We start from the raw sequence: 27,259 nt of genomic DNA, 5'->3' as shown, positions 1-27,259 counted from the left end.
ACCTAACTATTCTAATCCCATTTTCCAGCACTTGGCCCGTAGCCTTGTACGCTTTGGCATTTCAAGTGCTCATCTAAATACTCGTTAAAGGTTTAATTCAGTCAATCAGAAGTTATGATAAACCTGTATAAAACACTGGTTCGGCCTCGACTGTTGCATCCAGTTTTGGGCACCACACTTTAGGAAGGATGAGAAGGAATTAGAGAGAGTGCAGAAAAGATTCATGAGAATGGTTCTGGGGATGTGGGACCTCAGTTACATGGATAGGGTTGAGAGGAGATTTGATAGAGGTGTTGAAAATCATGAGGGGTCTGGGCAGAGTTGATAGAGAGAAACTGTTCCCATTTGTGGAAGGATCCAGAACCACAGGACACTGATTTAAGATGCTTACTGTTGTGCTGGTTACATGATACCATCCACAATAAGAAGGAACACCGTCAGCATTCAATATGCCCTCACTGAAATCAAGGCAGGTCAGTCCCACTACCGAATCAATTAAGTGTCAGTTGGTAGCATACTTGCCTCTGAGTCAGAAGGTTGTGGGTTCAAATCCTGCTCCAGGATGTAAGCATAACCATCAAGGCTGTTGCCCCAGTGCAGTCGTGAGGGACTGCTGCATTATTTGGAGGTGCTGCCTTTTGAATGAGGCCCCGTCTGTCCTCCCAAATGGACTAAAGATCTGCTTTGAACAAGAGCAGGGGAGTTTTCCCTGGTGTCCTGGATAATGTTTATTCCTCAATCGACATCACAAAAAAAAAAATTATCTAGTTAGAGTCATAGAGTTTTACAGCACAGAAACAGGCCCTTCAACTTGCACCAACCATCAAGCACCCGTCCAAAACTAATCCCACTTCCCTGCACTTGGCCCGTAGCCTTGTATGCTATGGCATTTCAAAGTGCTCATCTAAATACTTCTTAAATGTTGTGAGGGTTCCTGCCTCCTTCAGGCGGTACGTTTCAGATTCCAACCACCCTCTGGGTGAAATTTTTTTTCCTCAACTCCCCTCTAAACCTCCTGCCCCTTACCTTAAATCTATGTCCCCTGGTTATTGACCCCTCCGCTAAGGGAAAAAGTTTCTTCCTATCTATCCTATCAATGCCCCTCATAATTTTGTATACCTCAATCAGGTCCCCCCTCAGCCTTCTCCATTCCAAGGAAAACAACCCTAGCCTTTTCAGTCTCTCTTCATAGCTGAAATGCTCCAGCCCAGGCAACATCCTGGTGAATGTCCTCTGCACCCTCTCCAGTGCAATCACATCCTTCCTATAGTGTGGTGACCAGAACTGTACACAATACTCCAGCTGTGGCTTAACTAGCGTTTTATACAGCTCCATCATAACCTCCCTGCTCTTATATTCTATGCCTCGGCTAATAAAGGCAAGTATCCTGTATGCCTTCCTAACCACCTTATCTACCTCTGCTGCTGTCTTCAGAGATCTATGGACACCAAGGTCCCTCTGACCCTCTGTGTTCCCTAGGGTCCTACCATCCATTGTATATTCTCTTGCCTTGTTAGTCCTCCCAAAGTGCATCACCTCACACTTCTCAGGATTAAATTTCATTTGCCACTGCTCCACCCTCTTACCAGCCCATCTATATTGTCCTGTAATCTAAGGCTTTCCTGCTCACTATTTATGACACCATCAATTTTCGTGTCGTCTGCAAACTTACTGATCATACCTCCTATATTCATGTCTAAATCATTAATTGTCACTATAAACAGCAAGGGTCCCAGCACCAATCCCTGCGGTACACCACTGGTCACAGACTTCCATTCACAAAAACAACCCTTGTCCATCACCCTCTATCTCCTGCCACTAAGCCAGTTTTGAATCCAATTTGCCAAATTGCCCTGGCTCCCATGGGCTCTTACCTTCTTAACCAATCTCCCATGCAGGACCTTATCAAAAGCTTTACTGAAGTTCATGTAGATTACATCAACTGCTTTACCCTCATCTACACCTCTAGTCACCTCCTCGAAAAATTCAATCAAATTTGTTAGACACGATCTCCCCTGACAAAGCCATGCTGACTATCCCTGATTAATCCCTGCCTCTCCAAGTGGAGATTAATCCTGTCTCTCAGAATTTTTTCCAATAATTTCCCTACCACTGCCGTTAGACTCACCGGCCTGTAATTACCTGGTTTATCCCGGCTACCCTTCTTGAATAATGGTATCACATTCGCTGTCCTCCAATCCTCTGGCACCTCTCCTGTGGCCAGGGAGGATCTGAAAATTTGTGTTTGAGCCCCTGCTATCACCTCCCTTGCTTCACATAACAGCCTGCGATACATCTCATCAAGGCCTGGGAATTTATTCACCTTTAAGCCCGCTAATACAGCTAATACTTCCTCCTTTTCAATGCTAATTTGATCAAGTATATCACAATCCCCCTCCCTGATCACTACACCTACATCGTCCCTCTCCATAGTGAACACGGATGAAAAGTAATCATTCAAAACCTCCCCTATGTCCTCCGGCTCCACACACAGATTGCCTCTTTGATCCCTAATGGGCCCCACTTTTTCCCTGGTTATCCTCTTGCCCCTAACATACTTATAAAACGCCTTAGGATTTTCCTTTATCTTGTCTGCCAGTGGTTTTTCATGCCCCCTCTTTGCTCTCCTAATTACTTTTTTAAGTACTCTCCTTTCTATACTCCTCTTGAGCCTTTGCTGTTTTCAGCACTCTGAATCTGCTATATGCCTCCTTTTTTTTCCTTTATATCCCTTGACATCCAGGGTTCCCTTGACCTGTTGGTCCTACTCTTCACCTTTACAGGAACATGCTGCACCTGAACCCTCACAATTTCCCTTCTTAATGACTCCCACTGGTCTGATGTAGACTTTCCTAGAAGAAGCTGCTCCCAGTTCACTTTGGCCAGCTCCTGTTTTATCATATTGAAATCTGCCTTCCCCCAATTCAGTACCTTTATTTCCGGTCCCTCTATATCCTTTTCCATAACAACCTTAAATCTTACAAAGTTATGGTCACTATCCCCGAAATACTCCCCCACTGCCACTTCAACCACTTCTCCGGCTTCATTCCCCAGGATTAAGTCCAGTACCGCCCCTCCTCTTGTAGGACTCTCTACGTGCTGACTCAAAAAGCTCTCCTGAATGCACTTGAAGAATTCCACCCCCTTTAAGCTTTTTGCACTAATACTATCCCCTCTAATATAGAGGAAGTTGAAATCCCCTATTATTCCCCTATAATTTTTGAAGCTCTCTGAGATTTGCTGGAGTACTGTGTACAGTTCTGGATGCCACACTATAGGACGGATGTGATTGCACTGGAGAGGGTGCAGAGGAGATTCACCAGGATGTTGCCTGGGCTGGAGCATTTCAGTTATGAAGAGAGACTGGATAGGCTGGGGTTGTTTTCCTTAGAGCAGAGAAGGCTGCGGGGGGACCTGATTGAGGTATACAAAATTATGAGGGGCATTGATAGGATAGATAGGAAGAAACTTTTTCCCTTAGCGGAGGTGTCAATAACCAGGGGGCATAGATTTAAAGGCAAGGTGCTGGAGAGAGGATTTGAGGAAAAATAATTTCACCCAGAGGGTGGTTGGAATCTGGAACACACTGCCTAAAGAGGTGGTAGAGGCAGGAACCCTCACAACATTTAAGAAGTATTTAGATGAGCACTTGAAATGCCATAGCATACAAGGCTACGGGCCAAGTGCTGGAAAATTGGATTAGAATAGATTGGTGCTTGATAGCTGGTATGGACACGATGGGCTGAAGGGCCTGTTTCTGTGCTGAATAACTTTATGACTCTATTTGCCTACAGATCTGCTCCTCTATCACTGCCTGACTGTTTGGAGGCCTGTAGTACACTCCCAGCCAAGTGATTGCCCCCTTTTTGTTTTTAAGTTCTACCCATATGGCCTCATTTGGGGAACCTTCTAAGATATCATCCCTCCTTACTGCAGTAATTGACTCTTTAATCAACAGTGCAATGCCGCCTCCTCTTTTACCCCCTCCCCTATCACGTCTGAAGATTCTATACCCTGGGATATTGAGTTGTCAGTCCTGCCCTTTCCTCAACCATGTCTCAGTGATAGCAATAATATCATAATCCCATGTGTTAATCATCGCCCTCAATTCATCTGCCTTACTAGTAATACTCCTCGTGTTTGTTATCACATTGCTGTTTGTGGGATCTTGCTGTGCGCAAACTGGCTGCCGCGTTTTCTACATTACAACAGTGACAACACTTCAAAAGTACTTCATTGGCTGTAAAGTGAAACTGCATTGTGAAAGGCGCTATAGAAATGCAAGTCTTTCTTTCAATGAAAGTTGCAGTACAGAAATGGGTCATTTGGCCTGTTGAATTTGCCATGGTGTCTTTCTCCAAATTAACCACCTACTCTAATCCTATTCTGTTGCTTGCACCCAATCCACTTTAATCAGAGAAACTTACAGCACGGGAGGAGGCCATTCAGCCCATCATGCCTGCGCTGGCACTTTGAACGAGCTATCCAATTAGCTCAATTCACCATCTGGTTCTCCCATTAATTATCTCACATCTGTTTCCTCTATCATTTCCCCATTTTATCAATAATACACTACGCTTCCTATTTTGGTCATATTTGCAATTTTCAATATCACTCCCTTTCGAGCTACATCCAAAGCATTGATTTACACACTGAACAGAATTGGCCCCAGAACTGAACTTTCTGGAAGGCTGCTGCCGGCTTTGAACCGCTCTGAAAACCCTTTGTTTGCTTTCTTCTCTCCAATTTTTAATCCAGTTTGTTATTCTCCTCCAATTTCATAGCCCTTAGTCAAATAAATTCCCATGTGGGACCTTGTGAAAAAAGTCCATGTGCATTTCCCCCACCTACTGGTCTTGTTACATCCTCAAAAAAAAACTCCAGGGGGCTTTTCAAGTACAGTTGTTCTTTTTGAAATCCACACTCTCTGCTATTTTCTCTTTATCTAAATACATGGTCATTTTATCCTTAATTAAAGATTTCCCTTGCCGCAGACGTTGAACTAACTGTCCTGTAATTACCAGGATTAGTTCTGTCTCCTTTCTTTATAAAGGTTTGTACTTTGACCCCTCTCCAGACTCCACAGACAACAGCCCTGAAATATTTCTAGGGCCTCGCTAATTTTCTCCCTAATGATTCTAGGATGTATCCTGTCAGGCCCAGGCATTTTACTTCACCTTTACACGAACTGTTATGTCCCTATGTTATGGTGATCTGCCTAAGGGCGGGTCCTCTGCTCATTTCTCCACGCCTCACAGTCTTCGGCTTTCCTCTTCAGTTGCTCATAGACAACTTGAAATTGCAAATGGGAGGCTGCTATCATCATTCTCTTTCTCCCTCTTGGTCTCCATCCCTCTAATCTTCCTTCAATCACCTCCCTCAGCAAGTTCTCATGCCTTAGAATATGGCCAATCCAACCTTGTTGCCTTTTCTTGATGATATTCACCAACGATCTATCCTTCTCCACCATCCCGAGAACCTCTTCATTGCACTTGTGTTCTCTCCAAGTGACCCACTCCATCCTTCTCCAGAACTACATTTCACAACTTCGTGTTTGGATGTCCGCTTTTCTCAAGGTCAGTGTTTCAGCCCCGTACAATAAGACACTCCAAATCACTGTCTTGATAGTTCTTTTCTGAAGATCTGTACTCATTCCTAAACTGAGCAGTTCTTTACTTTTGGAGAATGCATTTTTTTGCCATCGGTATTCTAGTTGATTTCTTTATGGCAGTAAGCACCTTCAGATAAAGGTGCTGAAACTGTGATACCCTGTTCTAGCTGTTCATCTTGACCTCAGCTTTTCCACAATTAGACTTAACTAACCTGTACATATATTTCCTCTTAGGAGTATAATACACATGCACTCGTGACCATGTCAAGATTCACCTCCCCTCCAACGTCCTTCTGTTTAATAAAGATCAACGCAAAGGATTTATTAAATACTTCCACTGTTTCCTGATCATTTACAAATTGACAATCCTCGCTTTTAACAATTCTCTTTTCACTGGTACATTTGTAAAATACTTCATTGCTCTTTTAAACATATTTTGATTTTTTTTTTTCTTCACACTCCCCTTTAGCTTTTCTCATCAAACTTGTAGTCTCTCATTTACGCATTCTCCTTCCGTTTTCAGTATTATTCTGACAGACGTTCTTTTCCATTTTAATTGATTCACAGACATATGAAAATAGATGGGCAGGAAAAGTGCAACTGGTCCATCAACCTGCTCCACACCATGAAGGCTGGATCATCATAACTCAACGCTTCTTCCCTCCCAGACCTTAACTTCCCCCCCCCCACCCACCCCCCCCCCCCCCCCCCACACAGTGGTGTAATGGAGAGGCTAAAAAAAAAGAGAAAATGCTCTCGGAAATTCCTTTCTGACCATCCTCAGGTGATCAAAACAAGTCTAGGAGAACACAAGGACCAAGCGTTATCTATAAAAAAAACACTTGCCTTCTATATGTCATACAAACATACGAATTAGGAGCAGGAGTAGGCCACTCGGCCCTTTGAGCAGGAACCAGTCCCGCTCCCTCTTGAAGGCAGAGGGTCAGCACCCACTGGCCCAGCCAGCAACTCATTCCAGAGGCTCCCTAGAAGCAGAAGGACTGTCCAGCATCCAGTCTATTGAGAGAAGTAATAGTAATGTTAAACCTGTATGGAACCTTGGTTCGACCACACTTGGAGTGACGTGAACAGTTCTGTTCTCCATATAATGCAAAGGATATAGAGGCACTGGAGAAGGAGGAAAAAAAGGATTTACTGATTAGAATGTGGAGCAATGCTCACAACGCAAAGTGGTTGAGACGAATAGCGAAGACACACTCAGGGGGAAGCTAGATAAGGACGTGAGGCCGGGGGGGGAGGGGGAAAAGGAATCGAAGGATATGCTGATGGGTGAAAAGTAAAGGGGTGGGAGGAGGCTTATGTGGAGCATGGATCAGTTGGGCCGAATGGCCTGTTTCTGTGCTGTAAATACTTTTTCAATATTCCTCCTCTCACACAGTTCAAACTCATGTCTCCTGATCCTCCCCTGACCTGTTAAACTGGAATGACCTGTTAATAGGAACACAACCTCGTGCTTTAATTATCTTACAGACCTCCACCTCTAAGTCTACGCTGCTCTAAAGTTAACACACCAAGGTCCTTGAGCCTATCTGAGTAGCTGAGGTTGTTTAAACTAGGGATCATGTTTGTAGCTCTCCTCCGCAGCTTTTCCAAGACCACTACATCACCCACCATCATGTGGGAGACCAAAAGTGGGCACAGTACTCCTGATTTAGTCTGACCTGTGGCCTGAACCGTGTTAAAACAGCGACTTTGATTAATACTGAATGGTTTTATGACTACCCTAATACAAAGGCAAAATACTGCAGATGCTGGAAGACTGAAATAAAGACAAAAAGTGCTGGAAATACTCGGCAGGTCTGACAGCATCTGTGGAGAGAGGAGCAGAGTTAACATTTCAGGTCAGTGAACGGGATTCAGTGCGAGTTACACAGGTAGCAGAGTTCTGGATGACCTCGTGTTTACGGGGAGTAGATTGCGGGAGGCTAGTCACAAGTGTGTTGGAATAGTCAAGCCGAGAGGTAACAGAGCACGGATGAGCTGAGGCAAGGACAGAGCCAGGCGATGTTATGGAGGTGGAAATAGGCAGTCTTAGTGATTGCGCAGATATGTAGCTGGAAGCTCAACTCGGGGTCAAACATGACACTAAGGTTATGAACAGATCAGTTCAGCCTCATAAGATTGCCAGGGAGAGTGACTTCATCTTGTATTACATTAGACAAATGAGTCTGGATTTTCTAATGTTGCCTGAATTCAGAAAGGCTTCAATGGGAAATGTGCAGTTTACAATTTTGACGTAGCTTCAGATGCAGATCTGGATGGGTCAGGGTACCCTCTAGTGGCTGGAGCAAAGAATTGCATATAAATTAAATTTACAGAACGATCAAATTGCCATGAAGCAGAACATTAGGTCTGATAATTATCAGCTAAAGGATCCCTTTTAACAATGCGATAATTGTAAATGATGGCCGGTCAACTTCTCGGGCCCCAGAAAGTAAACAATTCTAGTTATGAGGTCTCATTCCTTCAGGTAGTGAATTGTTTTAGGAGCATTTAAAAATTTTCAAATTTGAGATTTTTGTATTTTTTCTTGCTTTTCCTTTCTGTCCTTTTTTTTCTCCCTTTTAATCCACTCTTTTTTCCCTCTCATTATTTCTCTTTCTGTACCAGATGTAACATTGAATTCACTCACTCTAATTCACCCTCCTTCTCAGTCCTTCCTGTCTGTGAATCCTTTAATCATAGAATAGCACAGCACAGGAGGCCATTCAGCCCATTGAGTCTGTGCTAATTCTTCTGAAGAGCAATCCAGTTTGTCCCACTTCCCCCATCTTCTTCATATCCCTGCAACCTTTTCCTTCAAGTATTCATCCAATTCCCCTTTAAAAGATACTATTGAATTTGCATCCACCACCCAATCAGACAGTGCGATCCAAATCCTAACCATTCAACTGCATAAAAATCTTTTTCCTCATCTCGCCTGTCATTCTTTTGCCAATTACCTTAAATCTGTGCCCCAGGTTCTCAACCTTTCAGTCATTGAAAACAGTTTCTCTTTGTTATAAACCCTTCATGATTTTAAACTCTATCAAATCTCCTCTTAACCTTCTCTACTCTAAGGAGAACAACCCCAGCTTCCTCAGTCTCTCCACGTAACTATAATCCTTCATCCCTGGTACCATTCTGGTAAATCTCTTGTGTGCCCTCTCCAAATCTCACTGATTAAGGGGAGACATTGCTTGTCCCATTGTTCACCAAGATCCTGTGATGGGGGTACTTCAGAGAAAGCAGCATCCAACAGATCATCGACCATTTTCATATCCTTTACAAGGAGGAGCCTCCAACAGTACTAAGCACAGTGCATTCACCTCTGTTTCCACCTGCACATAGTGGGTGAGCAGAGCCTGATTTAGCATGACTCACTTCCAAACACGGCAGATATGATCATTCTCATCAGAAAGCTAGTTAGCGCCAATTATGGTGCTGGGGAAACAAACTGTTTGCAACTAACTCAAAAGGCCCATGAGCATCGAAGTGCCTGCAGGGGAATAAAATTAACGGTTAAAAAATATAAAAAGGGGAGAAAATTGCGGGGCTATGGGGAAAGAGCAGGACTCATTGGGACAGCTCTTTCAAAGAGCCAGAATGGCTTTCTTCGATGCTGTATCATACACTTAACCTTTATAGTACTGTCTGCTTTCCACAACTCCAAGGACACAAGTACAGAACCAACACACTCTAACATCAATATTTCAGTGAAATACCTAACTCTAAGGATGGTGGTCCTGCACATCAGTAAACACAACACAACTTTAGCAGGGCTGAAACTGACCATCCACCTAACAGGTAAGAGGCATTTGGGATTGAAAGCTTCGAACTTGGGAATTTACCAACTAAGACTCATTTCCTACCCTCAACTCCTATTCTGAAACGGAATGCTCATATCTGCCACCGTTCAGAATTTTACTTTGATAGAAAGTTGAACTTTCATATTAATAGTGCCTGTCAAGAGCTAGGATGTCCCAAAGCGCTTCACAGCTGATTATGCACTTTTGAAGTGTAGTCAGTTATAATATATGGAAAAACAACATGCTCACAGAAGAGATGGGGAGATGGTGGCATAGTCGTAATGTTGCTGAGCTAGTAATCCAGGGACCCAGGTTAATGCCCTGGGAACTTGGATCCAAATCCCACCACAGCAGCTGCTGGAATTTAAATTTAATTAGTTAAAAGTCTGGAATTAAAAACTGGCTTCAGTAATGGGGCCATCTGATTGTCATAAAAAAAAACCATCTGGTTCACTAATGTCCTTTAAGGAAGGAAATCTGCTGTCCTCACCTGGTCTGGCCTACATATGACTCCAGACCCACAGCAAGGTGGCTGACTCTTAACTGCCCTCTGAAATGGCCTTGTTGTCAAAGGCAATTAGGGATGGGCAACAAATGCTGGCCACGAAAGAATAAAAAAACTCACAGAAAGATCCCACAAATGGCAATTATATAAATGATCAGATAATCTGTTTTATTAATGTTCATTGAAGGATGGATGTTAGCGAGAAGACCTGAAGAACTCCCCTACCCTTCTTCAAATAGTCGCATGGGGTCTTTTATGTCAGCTGTGACTTAGTTGGTGGCACTCTCACTTCTAAGTCAGAAGGTTGTGAGTTCAAGTCCCACTCGAGGGCTTGAGCACAACAATCAAGGCTGGCACCCCACAGTGTTGTACTGAGTGAGTGCTGCACTGTCACACATGATGCCTTCAGATGAGATGTTAAACTAAGGCCCCCTCTGCCCTCTTAGGTAGATGTAAAAAATTCCCATGGCACTATTTCAAAGAAGCGCAAGAAGTTCTCCCTGGTTCTGAAGGTCACTGACCTGAAACGTTAACTCTGCCTCTCTCTCCACAGATACTGCCAGACCTGCTGAGTATTTCCAGCATTTCTTGTTTTTATTTCAGATTTCCAGCATCCGCAGTATTTTGCTTTTAATTCATTATTAAGTTCTCCCTGGTGTCCTGGCCAATATTTATCCCGCAATCAACATCAGAAAAACAGATTATCTGGTCATTATCACATTGCTGTTTGTGGAAGATTGCTGTGCTTCCCATGTTGTGACAGTGACGACACTTCAAAAGTACTTCATTAGTTATATAGCACTGTGCTTGTGAAAGGCACTATATATAAATGCAAAATCATGAGGGGTCTGGACAGAGTAGAGTCATAGAGACTTACAGCATAGAAACAGGCCCTTCGGCCCACCGCATCCATGCCGACCATAATGCCTATCTATACTAATCCCACCTGCCTACATTCATTCCATATCCCTCTATGCTTTGCTCATTCAAGTACCTGTCCAGACGTCTCTTAAATGTCGCTACTGTTCCTGCCTCCACCACCTCCTCTGGCAGCTCATTCCAGATACCCACTATTCTTTGTGTGAAAAATTTACCCCTTTGATCCTCTTTAAACCTCCTCCCTCTCACCTTAAATCTATGCCCTCTAGTTTTAGTCACCCCTCCCATGGGAAACAGACTCTGGCTATCTACCCTAGTTATCCCTCTCATAATTTTATATACCTCTATCATGTCCCCTCTCAGCCCCCTTCGCTCCTGAGAAAACAGACCCAGCCTATCCAATCTCTCTTTATAACTTAGAGAGAAACTGTTCCCACTCGTGAAAGGATCAAGAAGCCTATCCCCCCTTAGAGAGGGCACAGATTTAAAGTGTTTGGTAAGAGAAGCAGAAGTGACATGAAGATAAACTTTTTCACGCGAGTGGTTAAGGTCTAAAATGCACTGCCTGAGAGTGTGGTGGAGGCAGGTTCAATGGAAGCATTCAAAAGGGAATTAGACTGTTATATGAAAAGGAAGAATGTGCAGAGTTATGGGGAGAGGGCAGGGGAATGACTGAGGGAATTGCTTTTTCAGAGAGCTGGTGTGGATACGATGGTCCAATGGCCTCCTTCTGTGCTATAACAATTCTGTGATTCTGTGAAGTCTTTCTTTCTGCATCCTGAGATGGGATTTAGTTTAACATCCCATCCAATTGCGTCAGACTGGATCCTGGGCTTAAATACTGAGAGTGGGGCTTGGAGCCACAACCTTCTGACTCAAAGACAAGGTTGCTATCTTCAAGCTAATGCCAGCACCTGCAAATTTTGGAAAATTATCGTCAAAGTCTCTGCTATTTTTTCTCTAGCTTCCCTCAGGACCTGCTGATGTAAACTATCTTGATGACCTGTTTAATTTGAGTTTGTCTAACTTCTTTAGTACCAGAAAGGAGAAGGTTCTGCTGATAGGGTTAGATGCAGAAGGGGTTGGAGGAGGCTCGAGGAGCATAAGCATCATGGACCAGATGGGCTGAATGGCCTGTTTTTGTGTTGTACATTCTATGTAATTCATTGAATAATATCCTCTATTATCCGTTCTCAATCACAATATCATTTTCTCCAAGAAAACTGAAATTCAGGATTCTACCTCACTTTATGATACAAGCTTGCTTCCTTTATTTCTTATGGGCCACACTCTACTGTGACTGTCTTATCATTAATATACCCTTCTTCTTTGGCCTCCTTATCTCGAGAGACAATGGATACGCGCCTGGAGGTGGGCAGTGGTTTGTGAAGCAGCGCCTGGAGTGGCTATAAAGGCCAATTCTCGAGTGACAGGCTTTTCCACAGGTGCTGCAGAGAAATTTGTTTGTCGGGGCTTACACAGTTGGCTCTCCCCTTGCGCCTCTGTCTTTTTTCCTGCCAACTACTAAGTCTCTTCGACTCGCCACATTTTAGCCCCGTCTTTATGGCTGCCCGCCAGCTCTGGCGAGCGCTGGCAACTGACTCCCACGACTTGTGATCAATGTCACAAGATTTCATGTCGCGTTTGCAGACATCTTTAAAGTGGAGACATGGACAGCCGGTGGGTCTGATACCAGTGGCGAGCTCGCTGTACAATGTGTCTTTGGGGATCCGGCCATCTTCCATGCGGCTCACATGGCCAAGCCATCTCAAGCACCGCTGACTCAGTAGTGTACACAAGCTGGGGATGTTGGCAGCCTCGAGGACTTCTGTGTTGGAGATACGGATACCTATAGAAAGCATTTATATTACTGATGATTTTTACCAATTTTCTCTCATACACCGCCTTAGCCTTTCTCATCTCCCATTTTGTGATGTTTCTGTATATTTTTCCTGGCTTTATATAAGAATTTTTTTTAAGTTTCAAATTTAATCTAATTTCCCTATTCATCCTTGGAACACCAACCTTTTCAATTATTGAGAACTTGGTTTGTATCCATTCCAACTCTGGTTAAAATATTTCCCTCATTGACACACAGCTCCATTTGTTAACTTTTCCTTCCATTTAATCTAGGAAAAGATCCATTTTTCACTATAAGTTGCTTCATTTTTTTTCCTTTATAGTTTTCACACTGATCCTAATCATATTAGCCTCAGTGTTTTCAAATGGTTTCTTACATTGAGGGTTCCACTGCCTTATCATTATCAGATCAAGTGGTGCTTCCTTCCTTGTTGGTGTAGGAAAAATCAGACTCAATAAACATCCTTAAACACACCGCAAAAGAATATTCCTCCTGATCACTAAATCTCCCAATCCGTGTCTATTTTTGGGTAATTAAAATACCACAATTTTAAGTCTTGTTAATACTGCCTTTTGAACTTGTCTCCAGATCTCATCTGCATTCCTTGCTATTTAAAGGTCTATTACATGCTCCCAGCTGTGAGACTAAGCAATTGCATTCCTCAGATCAAACCCAAAATATTCCGTTTGACCAACTTTTCTATTTAAATGCTTACCTGCTGGTGTTGTTTTCAATTAATGTCACTGCCCCTGTTCACTCAGCCTCAGCTCAATCGTAACTATCTCGCCTGAGTCAGGAGTGTAGATTCAAAATCTGAGTACATAATTTAGGCTGACACTGCACTGCAGGACATAGGGTCAAAGATGCCATCTTTTGGATCAGATGTTAAACCGGGGCCACATCTATCCTCACTGGTGGATACATAATACCCCTTGACACTATTCGAAGTGCTTGGCATTCTCCTAATGTGTCAAAACCTGCTGGAAGTTTTATACACATTACTAGTTAATTCTGATCGAGCTGCATCAGTTAATGCTATTCTCATGATGCTAATTTTTTGTTTCCTTTACAATGTGCATTAAAACATCTACATTTGGATTTCCTCTTTTTGTCTTCCATATGAATTCCACCATTTTTTGATGGGGAGGGGATGTAGATTTGCTTGTCTGTGATTTGAACCACTCTGTTCATTTGCCTGCTGACACTTCTGCAACCCAGAGGCAGGGGCAGAAAGCGTCTCCAACTCATGACTTGGTGCCTCTATCTGCCCCTTCCTTCCCCCATCACCCCTCCCTCTTTTTGTCTTCATCTCCCTGCTGTGCTTCAGATCGTTCAGGGGAGCAGAATTCAAACCTGCATTCACCCTCACCAGTGCTCCCAATGTCAATGCTATCAACAAGCGTACTTTAGTTTAAAAACAAAACACTGATGATTCAGTGAGTTATCCATGAAGGATCGACCAGCACTGTGTGCTGGGTTAGCTTAAACCAGCCAGAATAGCAGCAGGGATACTAAAACTAGACTCAGCTCTACTGGGCTCGACAAGACTCCCAATACTGAATGCTATCCAGTTACCTCTGTCAGTGATGCACATGTATGAATATCAGGTGAAGGCAGAATCAGGTGTGATGGTGCTAATCTCCCATGTTAAAATAGCCAATTGTCCATGTGATCAATACCTGATAGCCATTAATCACTGTGTGATGTTATTCTCTGTGCACAGAATTACTCTCCATTATTCAGTGCTAACACATCCAGCTGCTATTCCCAATGTTGCCATGGTGTTGGGGCAATTATGGACACAATTTATTGAAATAATAAGACAGAGACTGACTCAAGTACAAAAACTCATGATCTTTTATATCATAATACGTATAGCACAGCTCCATTTTACAGTGCGCAACTCGAGACAGTCCAGGGAGCACTTTTTATAAAAGCTCAAAGTAAAAACAGCAAATTTTCTAAATCTTTACATGGTTTTCTTTCTTTTTTTTTTAAAAAGGTACAATAAAGATATATAAATCTTATGGGCAACTCCCAACTTATATGGGGGAGGGCAGTACTTGGAAATTGTTACTGATATCATTATGGTGCCACAGCGATGGCAAAGGAAAAACGACATGATCCATGAAAATCTCAATACTACAGCCATCGTGTATGTTAAAAATAAAATCACTTCAGCAACACTCCACGGCCCATGGATACAGTGTGGTTTCCTATCTGGGGAGAGGGGTGTTGGGCTTAATGTGTGTTGCAAAGGGAAAGGTACATGGCCGAGTGTTTTTTGAGTTCATCAGGTGAGGTATACTAGTACATTTCTGGCACCCAGCATGTGTTCCTAGGACAGATACAGTGGAGAGAAAGGGGCAGGTGCAGCGGGGAGCATGGGGCAGGTGCAGCGGGGAGCATGGGGCAGGTGCAGCGGGGAGCATGGGGCAGGTGCAGCGGGGAGCATGGGGCAGGTGCAGCGGGGAGCATGGGGCAGGTGCAGCGGGGAGCATGGGGCAGGTGCAGCGGGGAGCATGGGGCAGATGCAGCGGGGAGCATGGGGCAGATGCAGCGGGGAGCATGGGGCAGATGCAGCGGGGAGCATGGGGCAGATGCAGCGGGGAGCATGGGGCAGATGCAGCGGGGAGCATGGGGCAGATGCAGCGGGGAGCATGGGGCAGATGCAGCGGGGAGCAAGGGGCAGATGCAGCGGGGAGCAAGGGGCAGATGCAGCAGAGAGCAAAGGGCAGATGCAGCAGAGAGCAAAGGGCAGATGCAGCAGAGAGCAAAGGGCAGATGCAGCAGAGAGCAAAGGGCAGATGCAGCAGAGAGCAAAGGGCAGATGCAGCAGAGAGCAAAGGGCAGATGCAGCAGAGAGCAAAGGGCAGATGCAGCAGAGCGCAAAGGGCAGATGCAGCAGAGCGCAAAGGGCAGATTCAGCAGAGAGCAAAGGGCAGATTCAGCAGAGAGCAAAGGGCAGATGCAGCAGAGAGCAAAGGGCAGATGCAGCAGAGAGCAAAGGGCAGATGCAGCAGAGAGCAAAGGGCAGATGCAGCAGAGAGCAAAGGGCAGATTCAGCAGAGAGCAAAGGGCAGATTCAGCAGAGAGCAAAGGGCAGATTCAGCAGAGAGCAAAGGGCAGATCCAGCAGAGAGCAAAGGGCAGATCCAGCAGAGAGCAAAGGGCAGATCCAGCAGAGAGCAAAGGGCAGATACAGCAGAGAGCAAAGGGCAGATACAGCAGAGAGCAAAGGGCAGATACAGCAGAGAGCAAAGGGCAGATACAGCAGAGAGCAAAGGGCAGATACAGCAGAGAGCAAAGGGCAGATACAGCAGAGAGCAAAGGGCAGATACAGCAGAGAGCAAAGGGCAGATACAGCAGAGAGCAAAGGGCAGATACAGCAGAGAGCAAAGGGCAGATACAGCAGAGAGCAAAGGGCAGATACAGCAGTCAGCAGAGAGCAAAGGGCAGATACTAGCAGAGAGCAAACGGCAGATACAGCAGAGAGCAAAGGGCAGATACTAGGAGAGAGCAAAGGGCAGATACTAGGAGAGAGCAAAGGGCAGATACTAGGAGAGAGCAAAGGGCAGATACTAGCAGAGAGCAAAGGGCAGATACTAGCAGAGAGCAAAGGGCAGATACTAGCAGAGAGCAAAGGGCAGATACTAGCAGAGAGCAAAGGGCAGATACTAGCAGAGAGCAAAGGGCAGATACTAGCAGAGAGCAAAGGGCAGATACTAGCAGAGAGCAAAGGGCAGATACTAACAGAGAGCAAAGGGCAGATACTAGCAGAGAGCAAAGGGCAGATACTAGCAGAGAGCAAAGGGCAGATACTAGCAGAGAGCAATGGGCAGATACTAGCAGAGAGCAATGGGCAGATACTAGCAGAGAGCAAAGGGCAGATACAGCAGAGAGCAAAGGGCAGATACTAGCAGAGAGCAAAGGGCAGATGCTAGCAGAGAGCAAAGGGCAGATACTAGCAGAGAGCAAAGGGCAGATACTAGCAGAGAGCAAAGGGCAGATACTAGCAGAGAGCAAAGGGCAGATACTAGCAGAGAGCAAAGGGCAGATACTAGCAGAGAGCAAAGGGCAGATACTAGCAGAGAGCAAAGGGCAGATACTAGCAGAGAGCAAAGGGCAGATACTAGCAGAGAGCAAAGGGCAGATACAGCAGAGAGCAAAGGGCAGATACTAGCAGAGAGCAAAGGGCAGATACTAGCAGAGAGCAAAGGGCAGATACTAGCAGAGAGCAAAGGGCAGATACTAGCAGAGAGCAAAGGGCAGATACTAGCAGAGAGCAAAGGGCAGATACAGCAGAGAGCAAAGGGCAGATACTAGGAGAGAGCAAAGGGCAGATACTAGCAGAGAGCAAAGGGCAGATACTAGCAGAGAGCAAAGGGCAGATACTAGCAGAGAGCAAAGGGCAGATACTAGCAGAGAGCAAAGGGCAGATACTAGCAGAGAGCAAAGGGCAGATACTAGCAGAGAGCAAAGGGCAGATACTAGCAGAGAGCAAAGGGCAGATACTAGCAGAGAGCAAAGGGCAGATACAGCAGAGAGCAAAGGGCAGATGCTAGCAGAGAGCAAAGGGCAGATGCTAGCAGAGAGCAAAGGGCAGATACTAGCAGAGAGCAAAGGGCAGATACTAGCAGAGAGCAAAAGGCAGATACTAGCAGAGAGCAAAGGGCAGATACAGCAGAGAGCAAAGGGCAGATACTAGCAGAGAGCAAAGGGCAGATACTAGCAGAGAGCAAAGGGCAGATACAGCAGAGAGCAAAGGGCAGATACTAGCAGAGAGCAAAGGGCAGATACAGCAGACAGCAAAGGGCAGATACTAGCAGAGAGTAAAGCTCCTGCTACTCAGCTCCAATAACATGCCCTAAGCCCAATCTCCAACAATATCTTCTATTGCATTCGTTTGACATTTCCTATACACACACCTGGCATCCTCATGGTCTCAGTTAGCCAGAAGAGATAGAGGAGACTTTTATCCCAAAAGTCTGGGCTTTATCGGAATTCTGATCCCAGAGGTGAAAGAATACATGCAATTAGACTTTAATAAATAGAGTTGGACTAGGCGAAGAAATCTTCTACTCCAAGTGGGTTACATGCTGATTACTTTTTGTTCTCCAAGCTGTTTCTTTCATTATCAACTATCACCTCTGACCTACCATAACTCATTAATTTAATGTCTAACTTATTATATTCTGGGCCCTCAATACCTAGGATCTGCTTTGGGTTACGAGGCGCCTATAACCTTATGTTTTACGCTATTTGGATTCACAACTTCCTATTCAGCAGCAGCTCTGAGTTACTGTACCCCCCGGGGACCGTTCAGGCTTGAGCGCTGGTACGCAAAGCCTCATCACTCATCAGATACAGATGGCCCATGACATGACTGGATACTAAATGCATGACCCACGCAGAATGTGTGGAATTGAGGCGGGTAAATGGAGTTTAGATACAGATCAGCCATGATCTAACTGAATGGTGGAACAGGCTCAAGGGGCTGAATGGCCTCCTTTTGTTCCTATATTCCTTCACACCAACTGACCAAAACACCCCTCAGTAAATGACAACCCATAGTTTAGCGAAATAGGATCAAACCTGCATCCAAATTGAATTTATGGAAATAAAATGTAGCACAAGTACCTGTGAGGATGTCATCCCAGTTGTTTCAGAAAGATGTGCTTGGGTTCCTATAAAGGGGCATCCAATTTCCATCCATGGAAGTGTGTCCCTTCTTTCAAAAATGGGGCAGGTTTACATTCTTGTCCAAACATCCAAAACACAACTGACCTATCCAGTTCAGATTGCGTGCATCAAAATGTTCAGCTGGTCATTGGTGAGACAGATGGGACACTGCAGGTAACCCAGGTCAGAAGCAGGCGAACTCATCCCTAGACCTAAACTGGTTGAGACCTAAAACATGAATATCTACACAAATACATCAAATGATATGTGCTCTTTGAATAGTATTTAACCTCTTAAAATTGTTTTGGGGAAGGCAACTTTTATACCAACAATTCACACTGCAAATATTTGCATTTACAGAACTCCATTGTGGAGCCCTCTATATTCTTCATCTCCTCAGATCTATGGTTTACAAGAAGGAATATTTTTTAAATCACTCATTAAAATAATGAGGGTAACTGAGGACAGGGTACAATAGAGCTGGAATGATGTTCTGATTCAGTTAACGATACTCCAATTAATATATGACGCTGGTGATAGCTGCCAGTATAACAAATCATTTCTTGTGTACTTACAGCCGTTTGCACTGAAGTGGAAAAACAATTTACGGTTTCTTAAATGATGTGACATTTGCAGAACTACTGGGGAAATTACAGTGTAACTTTATACCCACACTGCTTCTCTGCCTGCAAGCAAATGCAAGAATAACACAGCATTGCCACGTTAAAGGCAAATTGTCATTCAATGTTTAGAACATCAGCCAATTCGACAACCTGCTCTTTCCAATTCTATTTTGCAATCTTAACTTATTAACACAAGTACAAAATTATGGGCACAATACACACTCGGTGGAATTTTCTCATCAGTGTGTGCATTGCATGGCGAATGATGCTAGTTTCCGAAGTTGTTCACAGGACCACAGCAACTACACAAAGGCCCTCAAAATGGTATTATCCTACCCAAAGTACACTTTGGGTAAAGAACAGAGAAATATGGAGGATAACAAGGGAATAGTATTACCTTCCTTCCTACAGATCAGAGTACCATTAACAATAAGAACTTGCATTTATATAGCACCTTTAATGCAGTAAAACATCCCAAGGTGTTTAATAAACATTAAGCATAATGTCTGCAGTTACCATCAGCATTTAACCCACTGCAACAGCCAGTCATGCACACAAAACCAGCTTCAGAATCAGGTCATTTATAATTGGGCAGGTAATTTCTATTAGTTTCTAGAAATACTATTAATAATGCTATTTGGTTAATGCAGTAAAATGTTTACACGCAAAAAATAAATTAGGGCAACAATGAGGTCAAAATTAGTTTCAGTTGAGGTGGGAGACACCAAAAATAAAAATGAAGGATGTCAAGGTCTTAGAGAGGGTGCAAAGGAGATTTATTAGAATGGTACCAGGGATGAGAGACTTCAGTTCTGTGGAGATTTAATCAAAATCACAAAGGGTTTTGATAAAGTAGATAAGGAGAAAGTGTTTCCAGTGGCAGACGGGTCGGGAAGCAGAGAACACAGATTTAAGATCACTAGCAAAAGGAACGGAAAGGAATTATTTATACAGAAAGTTGTCGTGATCTAGAATGCAGTGCCTGAAAGGGCGGTGGAAGCAGATTCAATAAATAACTTGAATGGGAAAATTTGCAGGGCTTTGGGGAAAGGGCAAGGGAGTGGGACTAATTGGATAGCTCTTTCAAAGAGCCAGCACAGTCACGATAGGCTAAATGGCCTCCTTCTAGCTGTACCATCCTATAAAAGGTCAGCATCCCCTCTCTTGCTCATTATACAATGACACAGCTGCCAAGTGCATATTTCTGGACATTGGTAAGGACTGGAATGGCTCGACTGTAATGCTCTGATGGGAAATAACCATCTAACACTCACTGTCCAGGCTCACATATCAAGGACAGTTACCCAAGTAGCAGTCAAGTTGTTCAGGAAAGGAAAGGGTAAGAGTTCAAAACTGAATGAATAAAGAGACACAATCGTACAAGATTTTGCTTGCCTAAAGCAAATATTAAAAACTATTAAATACTGGATGAATCCTGTACGAAAGCTGCCTGTGCATGGAGACAAGCTTGAAATAGAAAAATTAGTCACGTTATATTCCTCAGCAAGCTGCTGTCAAAGTGGGGAATTTATACTCATTAGTATCTACAACGGGAAGAATCCATGGGGAGCTAAATGGTGTTAGATTAAAGGCCAGTCTCACTGAGGACTGAATTGGAACCACTGTGAAACATGAGACAAGCTGCATTTTCAGTGTTATAAAATAATTGAAATAAAACACAGAACACTGCAAATACACAACAGGTTGCTCAGCATCTGAAAGCGAAAGGCAGGTTTGGCATGGTGGGTGTTATCTTTCATCACAACACTCCATTTTTCAGATGGCAGCTGACCAGTTACATATTTCCAGTGTTTCGTTTTATTCTAGATTTGCAGTTCTAAAAAAAATTGTAAATATACATTTTTTAAAACATTACAGACTTACAAAATGACACATACCCGTGACAAAAATAAGATTTTAGCACAAGATGGTCCAGTGCTTGTGTTCATATTTGGTGTCAAAGTGGTTCCTGTTGGTGTAGGTTAATCTGACAAATCACTCTGGTAAATGCACATTCTTCCCAGTGAGTCTCCAGTCCCAGGCTTACCTTGTCTTGACCATTTCAAACCAGGCTTTTCACACCATTCAACAATAATTACAATACTATGGGAAAAAGGTACAACATAAATGTGTTCCTCTGCAGTGAACAGTCTTTATGTACAATATATTATTCAGTTTTCTGCTATTGATCCAGTCCCAAATTTCTCTAAAGGTCAAAGGCCTGGCATGATATATGCGATGTTATCCAGTGTGTGTGCCTGGGTGGATGAAGAAAATACTATTAGAAAGCTGTAGTTATAATGGAAGACGGATGGTGAACTAATCTTACCCTATTGGTGGTGGACAAGCTCCATTTCTCCTCAGCCCTCCTTGGACTAGGGATGGGTAGAGAAAAGAACAAACAGGAACAAAAGAGTGTTGAATGACACCACTGCCTCAACCAATGAGTTGGATGTGATGCAAGACTTACAGCCGCCAATCTACTTACGCAGTAAAGAGAGTGCGTTCTCTACAACCTACAGCAAACAGAACTCATGACTGAAACTACAGCACGTCTCCCCATAAAAGCAGGGCATGTGCCTAAAATCAATCCCAGTGCAGGCCCCAGGCATGATTGACAGGTGAATTACCCAATCATCTCCATTCTGGCAAGAAATAGTGCCACAGCCCGGAAAAACAGGATTCCCCTCTTCATCACTTTCCAGTGGCCCCTGCACTCATCTGGACAGGACCAGGCTTGGCTATGATGTCCGCCCACAATCAAAATAGCCTGACAACACTCAATGCCAGGCTTCTAAATGAAGATCCAATATATGGGAAGGCGTGCACTAGCCGTCAAACTGCTGCAGCATACAAAATGGAAGACCAGGATTCCCGCTGATATTTTAAATTCAGTAGAGGAAAGGAAGCAGACTAGAACAGAGACAATGTAAAACAGGTCTCAAGCACAAAAAACATCAAGACATCAGCCAGACAGCATCCAAAACCAGGATACTGCCATGTCAGCAATGGAGTGCTCACCTCCCGTTTCTACTGCTGTGTTCACAGTGGCAGAATAAACAGACCCAGTCTTACATTCTAATGACACCCACCAGTATTTACAATGAAGGGAGATGAGGAAAGAAGAAACTTATTTTCAGAAAATGTTTAATTATCAAGGACGCAGCAACAGGGCACTTGGAAAATCACAATATAATTAGGCAGAGTCAATGTGGTTTTATGAAAGGGAAACCGTGTTTAACAAATCTATTAGTTTTTTTGAGGTAATAACCTTTCAAAAAATACCTGGCTTTTCCTAACAGTGAATAATTTCACACTTATTCACATTATACTCCATCTGCCACCTTCTTAACCACTTACTTAACCTGTCTATATCTCTTTGCAGCTTCTTTGTGTCCTCCTCATAGCTTACTTTCCACCTAGCTTTGTATTAACATAAGAAATAGGAGCAAGAGTATAGGCCATTCAGCCCTTCAAACCTGCTCCACCATTCAATAAGATCATGGCTTATCTGATTGTGGCTTTAACTCCACTTTCCTGCCTGCCCCCATAACCCTTGACAACTTGTATCAGCAAACTTGGTTGGATACATCACACTCAATCTCCTTATCGAAGTCATTGATATAGGTTGCGAATAGCTTAGACCCAAGCACTGACCCTTGTGGGACTCCACTCGTTACATCCTGCCATCTTGAAAATGACCCATTTATTACTACTCTCCGTTTTCTGTCCTTTAACTGCTCCTCAATCCACACTAATATGTTATCCCAAATCTCATATGCCCTAATCTTGTAGAACAACCTCTTGTGGGGTACTTTATCAAATGCCTTCTGAAAATCCAAATATACAACATCCACTGATTCCCTCTTACCTACCTTGCTAGTAATACCCTCTTTTGAAAGTTACTGTTGGAATCTGCTTCAACTGCCCCTTCATTCCAGATCATAACATTAAAAAATGTTTCCTCGTTTCCCCTCTGGTTCTTTTGGCAATTACCTTAAATCTGTGTCCTCTGGTCACTGATTATCTGGAAACAGCTTCTTCTGTCATATGAAGAGACTATGACCCCTAGTTCTAGACTCTCAGCCAGGGCACACAGCTTTACAAAATGACTGATACCCTTTAAACTTGAACTTGGGACAATCCAGTGTATTAATCCTACACTAGACCTTACCGGACTAGGCAGTGCCTTACCTCAGGAGGCTTGCTTAACTGAGCGCAGAGAGGCATCGGCCTTAGTTCTGCAGGCTCAGATTACTATTTGCACATTGTCAAGTCTACTCGGAAGGAGCAGTTTTTCAGTTTTGATGGCAAATATACTCGGAGTAATGCAGGAGAAGAAAAGAATTTACCAGAACTTCTTTTGGACAGCCATTGAGACGATCAACTTGTGTGGTGAGGCAGGTTAAAGGACCCAGTGCACAGATTATGGAGTCCAGCAGGACAGAGAGACTCCCGGACACTGCTACCATGCCCTAGATAGAAGAAAGAGACGTTTCAACTCTATCCATTCTATGAATTCAAAACTAAAGTACATTGCACAGTCAGATCTTGTTCCAGTCTTAACTTTAAAAACAAAACATTGTGTGCCTGGTGGCTCAATAAATTGATCCACTGAGCTGCTGAGCTAGTGGGGTCAGGAGGATCCCAGGTTCGATCTGCACTCTACAGTGATTGGGTGATCTAAAGGGGGACAGCACTACAGGGCACACTGCTACATTGGTCTCAGAATCCTTGAGTTGGGGAAAGGGAGAAAAAGAATCAGCTGAAATGCCAGCTCCAGATTGCTATCCAGTGACCGGTGCTGGAAAATGTGTATAGACCTTGGGGGAGCACAGGACCAGATCTGACTCTCTTGCCCTGGTCAAACAGCCCGAAACCATCAAAGCTCACATATAACAGGGAATACAGTGAGGACGACAACTATGACGCATTTTCAGTTTGCAAGATAAAAAACATTTTCTTTTTAAATATCTCCTTCTACTCTGCTCCAACAATGAACCGCAGGCCAGCATCAAAGAAACAGCCCAAATGCACCAGTGTGGCATTTCTTCCATTCCCACAACAGCCAGCTCAGGGCTTCTCCAATGATATTGCCAATCAGAGACAGTTTTATGCATTAAGTCCTGCCCACTGGGATCCTCACAGCCACCAGATTGGAAAGACTTTCAATCTGGGCTGGACTTGAACCACGTCTCCAAGATGAGAGGGCAGTGTTGAAACCACTGCAACAGCCAATGCCCTAATTTATCATTTTTTAAAAAATAACTGGATAACCTAGGAGATGGGCCAGAGCTCATAACGCAAGGGCACCATCAACAAGAGTCGGTAAATCACAAGGCAGTTGTGAAGCAACACCAAAGTCAGCTTTTAAAAGCAGGTAAATTACAGAGAACTTTTATAGCACAGAAACAGGCCATTTGGCCCAACTGGTCCATGCTGGCATTTATGCTCCACATGAACTTACTTCAATCCCTCTCCGTCTCAACCTATCAGTATATCCTCCTATTCCTTTCTCCCTCATTTGTTTAACTAGCTTCTACTTAAATGCATCAAGGAGGAAGGGAATACTGAGGAAGTTAGTTTACTCCATCGCAGAGATTGAAGGAATTTACATCACTGTATTTTAGCTCGGGGCAGGGGGGTAGTGTGTGTAGACTTAGAAAGCTGTAAAGATGGCTGCTCTAACAAAATGTTAACCACTGTATGGCAATACTAAAATCTCTCTCTTTAACATTTGGTATTTTACACAAATGCTCGAGGAAATTGCAGGGCTGTAATCTGGAAAATCCCCTTATCTTCATAAAGAAAACTCCTCTCTCCTTTTCACCCACTTCCCACCAACTGCTCACCTCGGTTTCTTGCAGTCGGTGACCAATGAGACTCAACGATTCGCCCAGAAGCTGCAAGTGCGCTGCAACATCAATTGGATCGGCTTCTGGCATTTTTATTGGGGAAGAGGAGTGACTGGTTCCTCCTAAACCCATCGAATGGGATGATTTCTTGTGAGGCGTTGCCATACTGGACAAAGACGAAGGGTTTTGCCTGCCTGAAATATGGGAAGAACGAAGAGAAGGAAATCACAGACTTGGTTCATACCAACAACGATGGACAGTCAAAGACCCGCTGGTCTTTTCCTGGACGTGAGCACAAAAATCAAGGCTGACACTCCAGTACAGCACTGAGGGAGTACTGCACTGTTAGAGGTGCCATCTTTCGGATGAAACTTTTAGCCGACGCCCCATCTGCCTGTTTAGTTGTATGGAAAAGATCCCATAACATAATTTCAAAGACGAGCAGAGGGGTTATCCCCTGTGGCCTGGCCAATATTTATCCCTCAATCAACATCACTAAAACAGACTATCTGGGTCATTATCACATTGCTGTTTGTCGGATCTTGCTGTGCGCAAATTGGCTGCCATGTTTCCTACATTACAACAGTGACTACACTTCAAAAGTATTTAATAACTTTGAGATGTTCAGTGGTTGTGAAAGGTGCTATATAAATGTAAGCCTTTCAAAATCATGTGATCTCCTGGGAGAGGCAAAAACACCACATTAAACATTCCAGATCATTTTGGGGTGGAAAAGTCTAGGAAATTCCTGTTTGACATTCCCTAGTACACATCTTCTATCCTTTTCGAAGCGTGCTCTCTTAAAAGTCACACAAATCTACAAATGCTGTATTTTATTGAATCTCCAGTGGCGTTGCGCATAGTGAATCACAGAATACTCTGTTCTACAAAAGGGGTCTCACCATTCAGTCCCTCGACCATATACCACCATTCAGTTAGATTATGATTGCTCTCTACCTCAACTCCATTTGTTTACAAAACCTTTCCAAACAAAAATCTATCATTTCAGTACTTTTTGGGACAGAGTTCCAGATTTCCACTATCCTTTGTGTGGAAGTGTTTCTTGATTTCACTCCAAAATGGCTTAGCTCTGACTTTAAGATAATGCCACACCTTGTTCTGGATTCCCCAACCAGAGGAAATAGTTCCTCGGTATCTACCCTATTGAATCGCTTAACATTTTAAACACCTCAATCAGATCACCCCGAAACCTTCAAAGCTCCAGGGAACACAAGTCAAGTTTATGTAACCTGTCCTCATATTTAAACCTTTTAAGCCCTGTTGTCATTCTGGTAAACTTGTGCTGTATCCCCTCAAAGGTAAATGTATCTTTCCTGAGCGAAACTGAGTGCAGTTCTCCAAATGGGGTCTGACCAAGGCTCTGTACGACTGAAATATCACTTCCTTACGTGAGAATCCCAACCCCCTCATGCAGGCTAACATTCTATTAGCGCTTTGATGACTTTTTGAACATGTATACTACCTTTTAGCGATCTATGTACCTGGACAAGATTATGCTGGAACTGTATAAATCATTGGTTAGGCCACAACTTGAGTACTGTGTGCAGTTCTGGTCACCTCATTACAGAAAGGATATACGACCAGTTAGATTAGTCTTCTGGATTCAACATTGAGTTCAACAAATTCAGAGCATGACTGCCTTTTTTTTGTCTATTTTAATTTTATTTTTTAACCATGTGCCTTTCTTAAAGTAGTTTTTCATGTTTTTGCTTTCGGACAGAGCTGTTCATTATTCTGCCATTAACACTCTCTCTGGACCAGTGTTTTGTCTTTTATTACAACTATTACCACTCCCTTTGCCTTTTGTTCCATGACATCTCTGCCCTATCACAAATCTTCCCTTTTGTTCTACTTCCCCCTCTTCCCCACTTCCTCAAAACCTATTACATTTCTAACCTCTGCCAGTTCTGATGAAAGGTCACAGACCTGAAACATTAACTCTGTTTCTCTCTCCAAAGATCTGCCAGACCTGTTAAGCATTTCCAGCACTTTCTGTTTTTGTTTCAGATTTCCAGCAAGCACATTTTGCTTTTATTAAAGAAAAGAATGTCCATGTCCAAGAGGACAAATGTCCTCAGGAATGAAGTAATTGATTCTGTGGAACACCGAAAAGCTATTATTAGAAACTGAGAGTGCCCAGGGAGATGGGACAGGTACTGTGTGAACCACTTGCCCCCGTCTTTAATAGCTCACTGGGGTCTGGGGCTGGTCCCTTAGACTGGCAGGAGGCTAATGTAGTTTCAATCTTTAAACAGGAGATAAGACAGATCCAGGTGACTATAGGCTCATTAGTTTGACATCAGGAATAGGCAAGATACTTGAGGAAATCATTAGAGATGTAAGATTTGACCACTTCGGCAGAGGACATGTCAGTGACACCAACATGGCCTCATAAAAATGGAGGTCCTGTCTTA

The 27,259-nt window shown here is 43.6% G+C and overlaps 1 protein-coding gene across 2 annotated transcripts in view; it reads right to left on the bottom strand.

Moving 5' to 3' along the window:
• Nucleotides 1-17,144: 17,144 nt before the first annotated feature.
• hmgxb4a (HMG box domain containing 4a) overlaps nucleotides 17,145-27,259 on the bottom strand; it is a 56,511-nt gene continuing 46,396 nt past the window's right edge. For both annotated transcript variants that reach the window (XM_068019387.1, XM_068019388.1), the window contains 3 exons: nucleotides 24,822-25,018; nucleotides 23,322-23,444; nucleotides 17,145-21,227 (listed from right to left, as the gene is read on the bottom strand). In XM_068019387.1, coding sequence (XP_067875488.1) covers nucleotides 21,183-21,227; nucleotides 23,322-23,444; nucleotides 24,822-25,018 — 365 coding nt within the window. In that variant the 3' untranslated portion in view covers nucleotides 17,145-21,182. The remainder of the gene's footprint in view (nucleotides 21,228-23,321; nucleotides 23,445-24,821; nucleotides 25,019-27,259) is intronic.

This window comes from Heterodontus francisci, chromosome 41 (assembly GCF_036365525.1).
Source record: "Heterodontus francisci isolate sHetFra1 chromosome 41, sHetFra1.hap1, whole genome shotgun sequence".
NCBI classification, from domain to species: domain Eukaryota; kingdom Metazoa; phylum Chordata; class Chondrichthyes; order Heterodontiformes; family Heterodontidae; genus Heterodontus; species Heterodontus francisci.
This window is presented reverse-complemented; position numbering and strand designations above follow the sequence as displayed.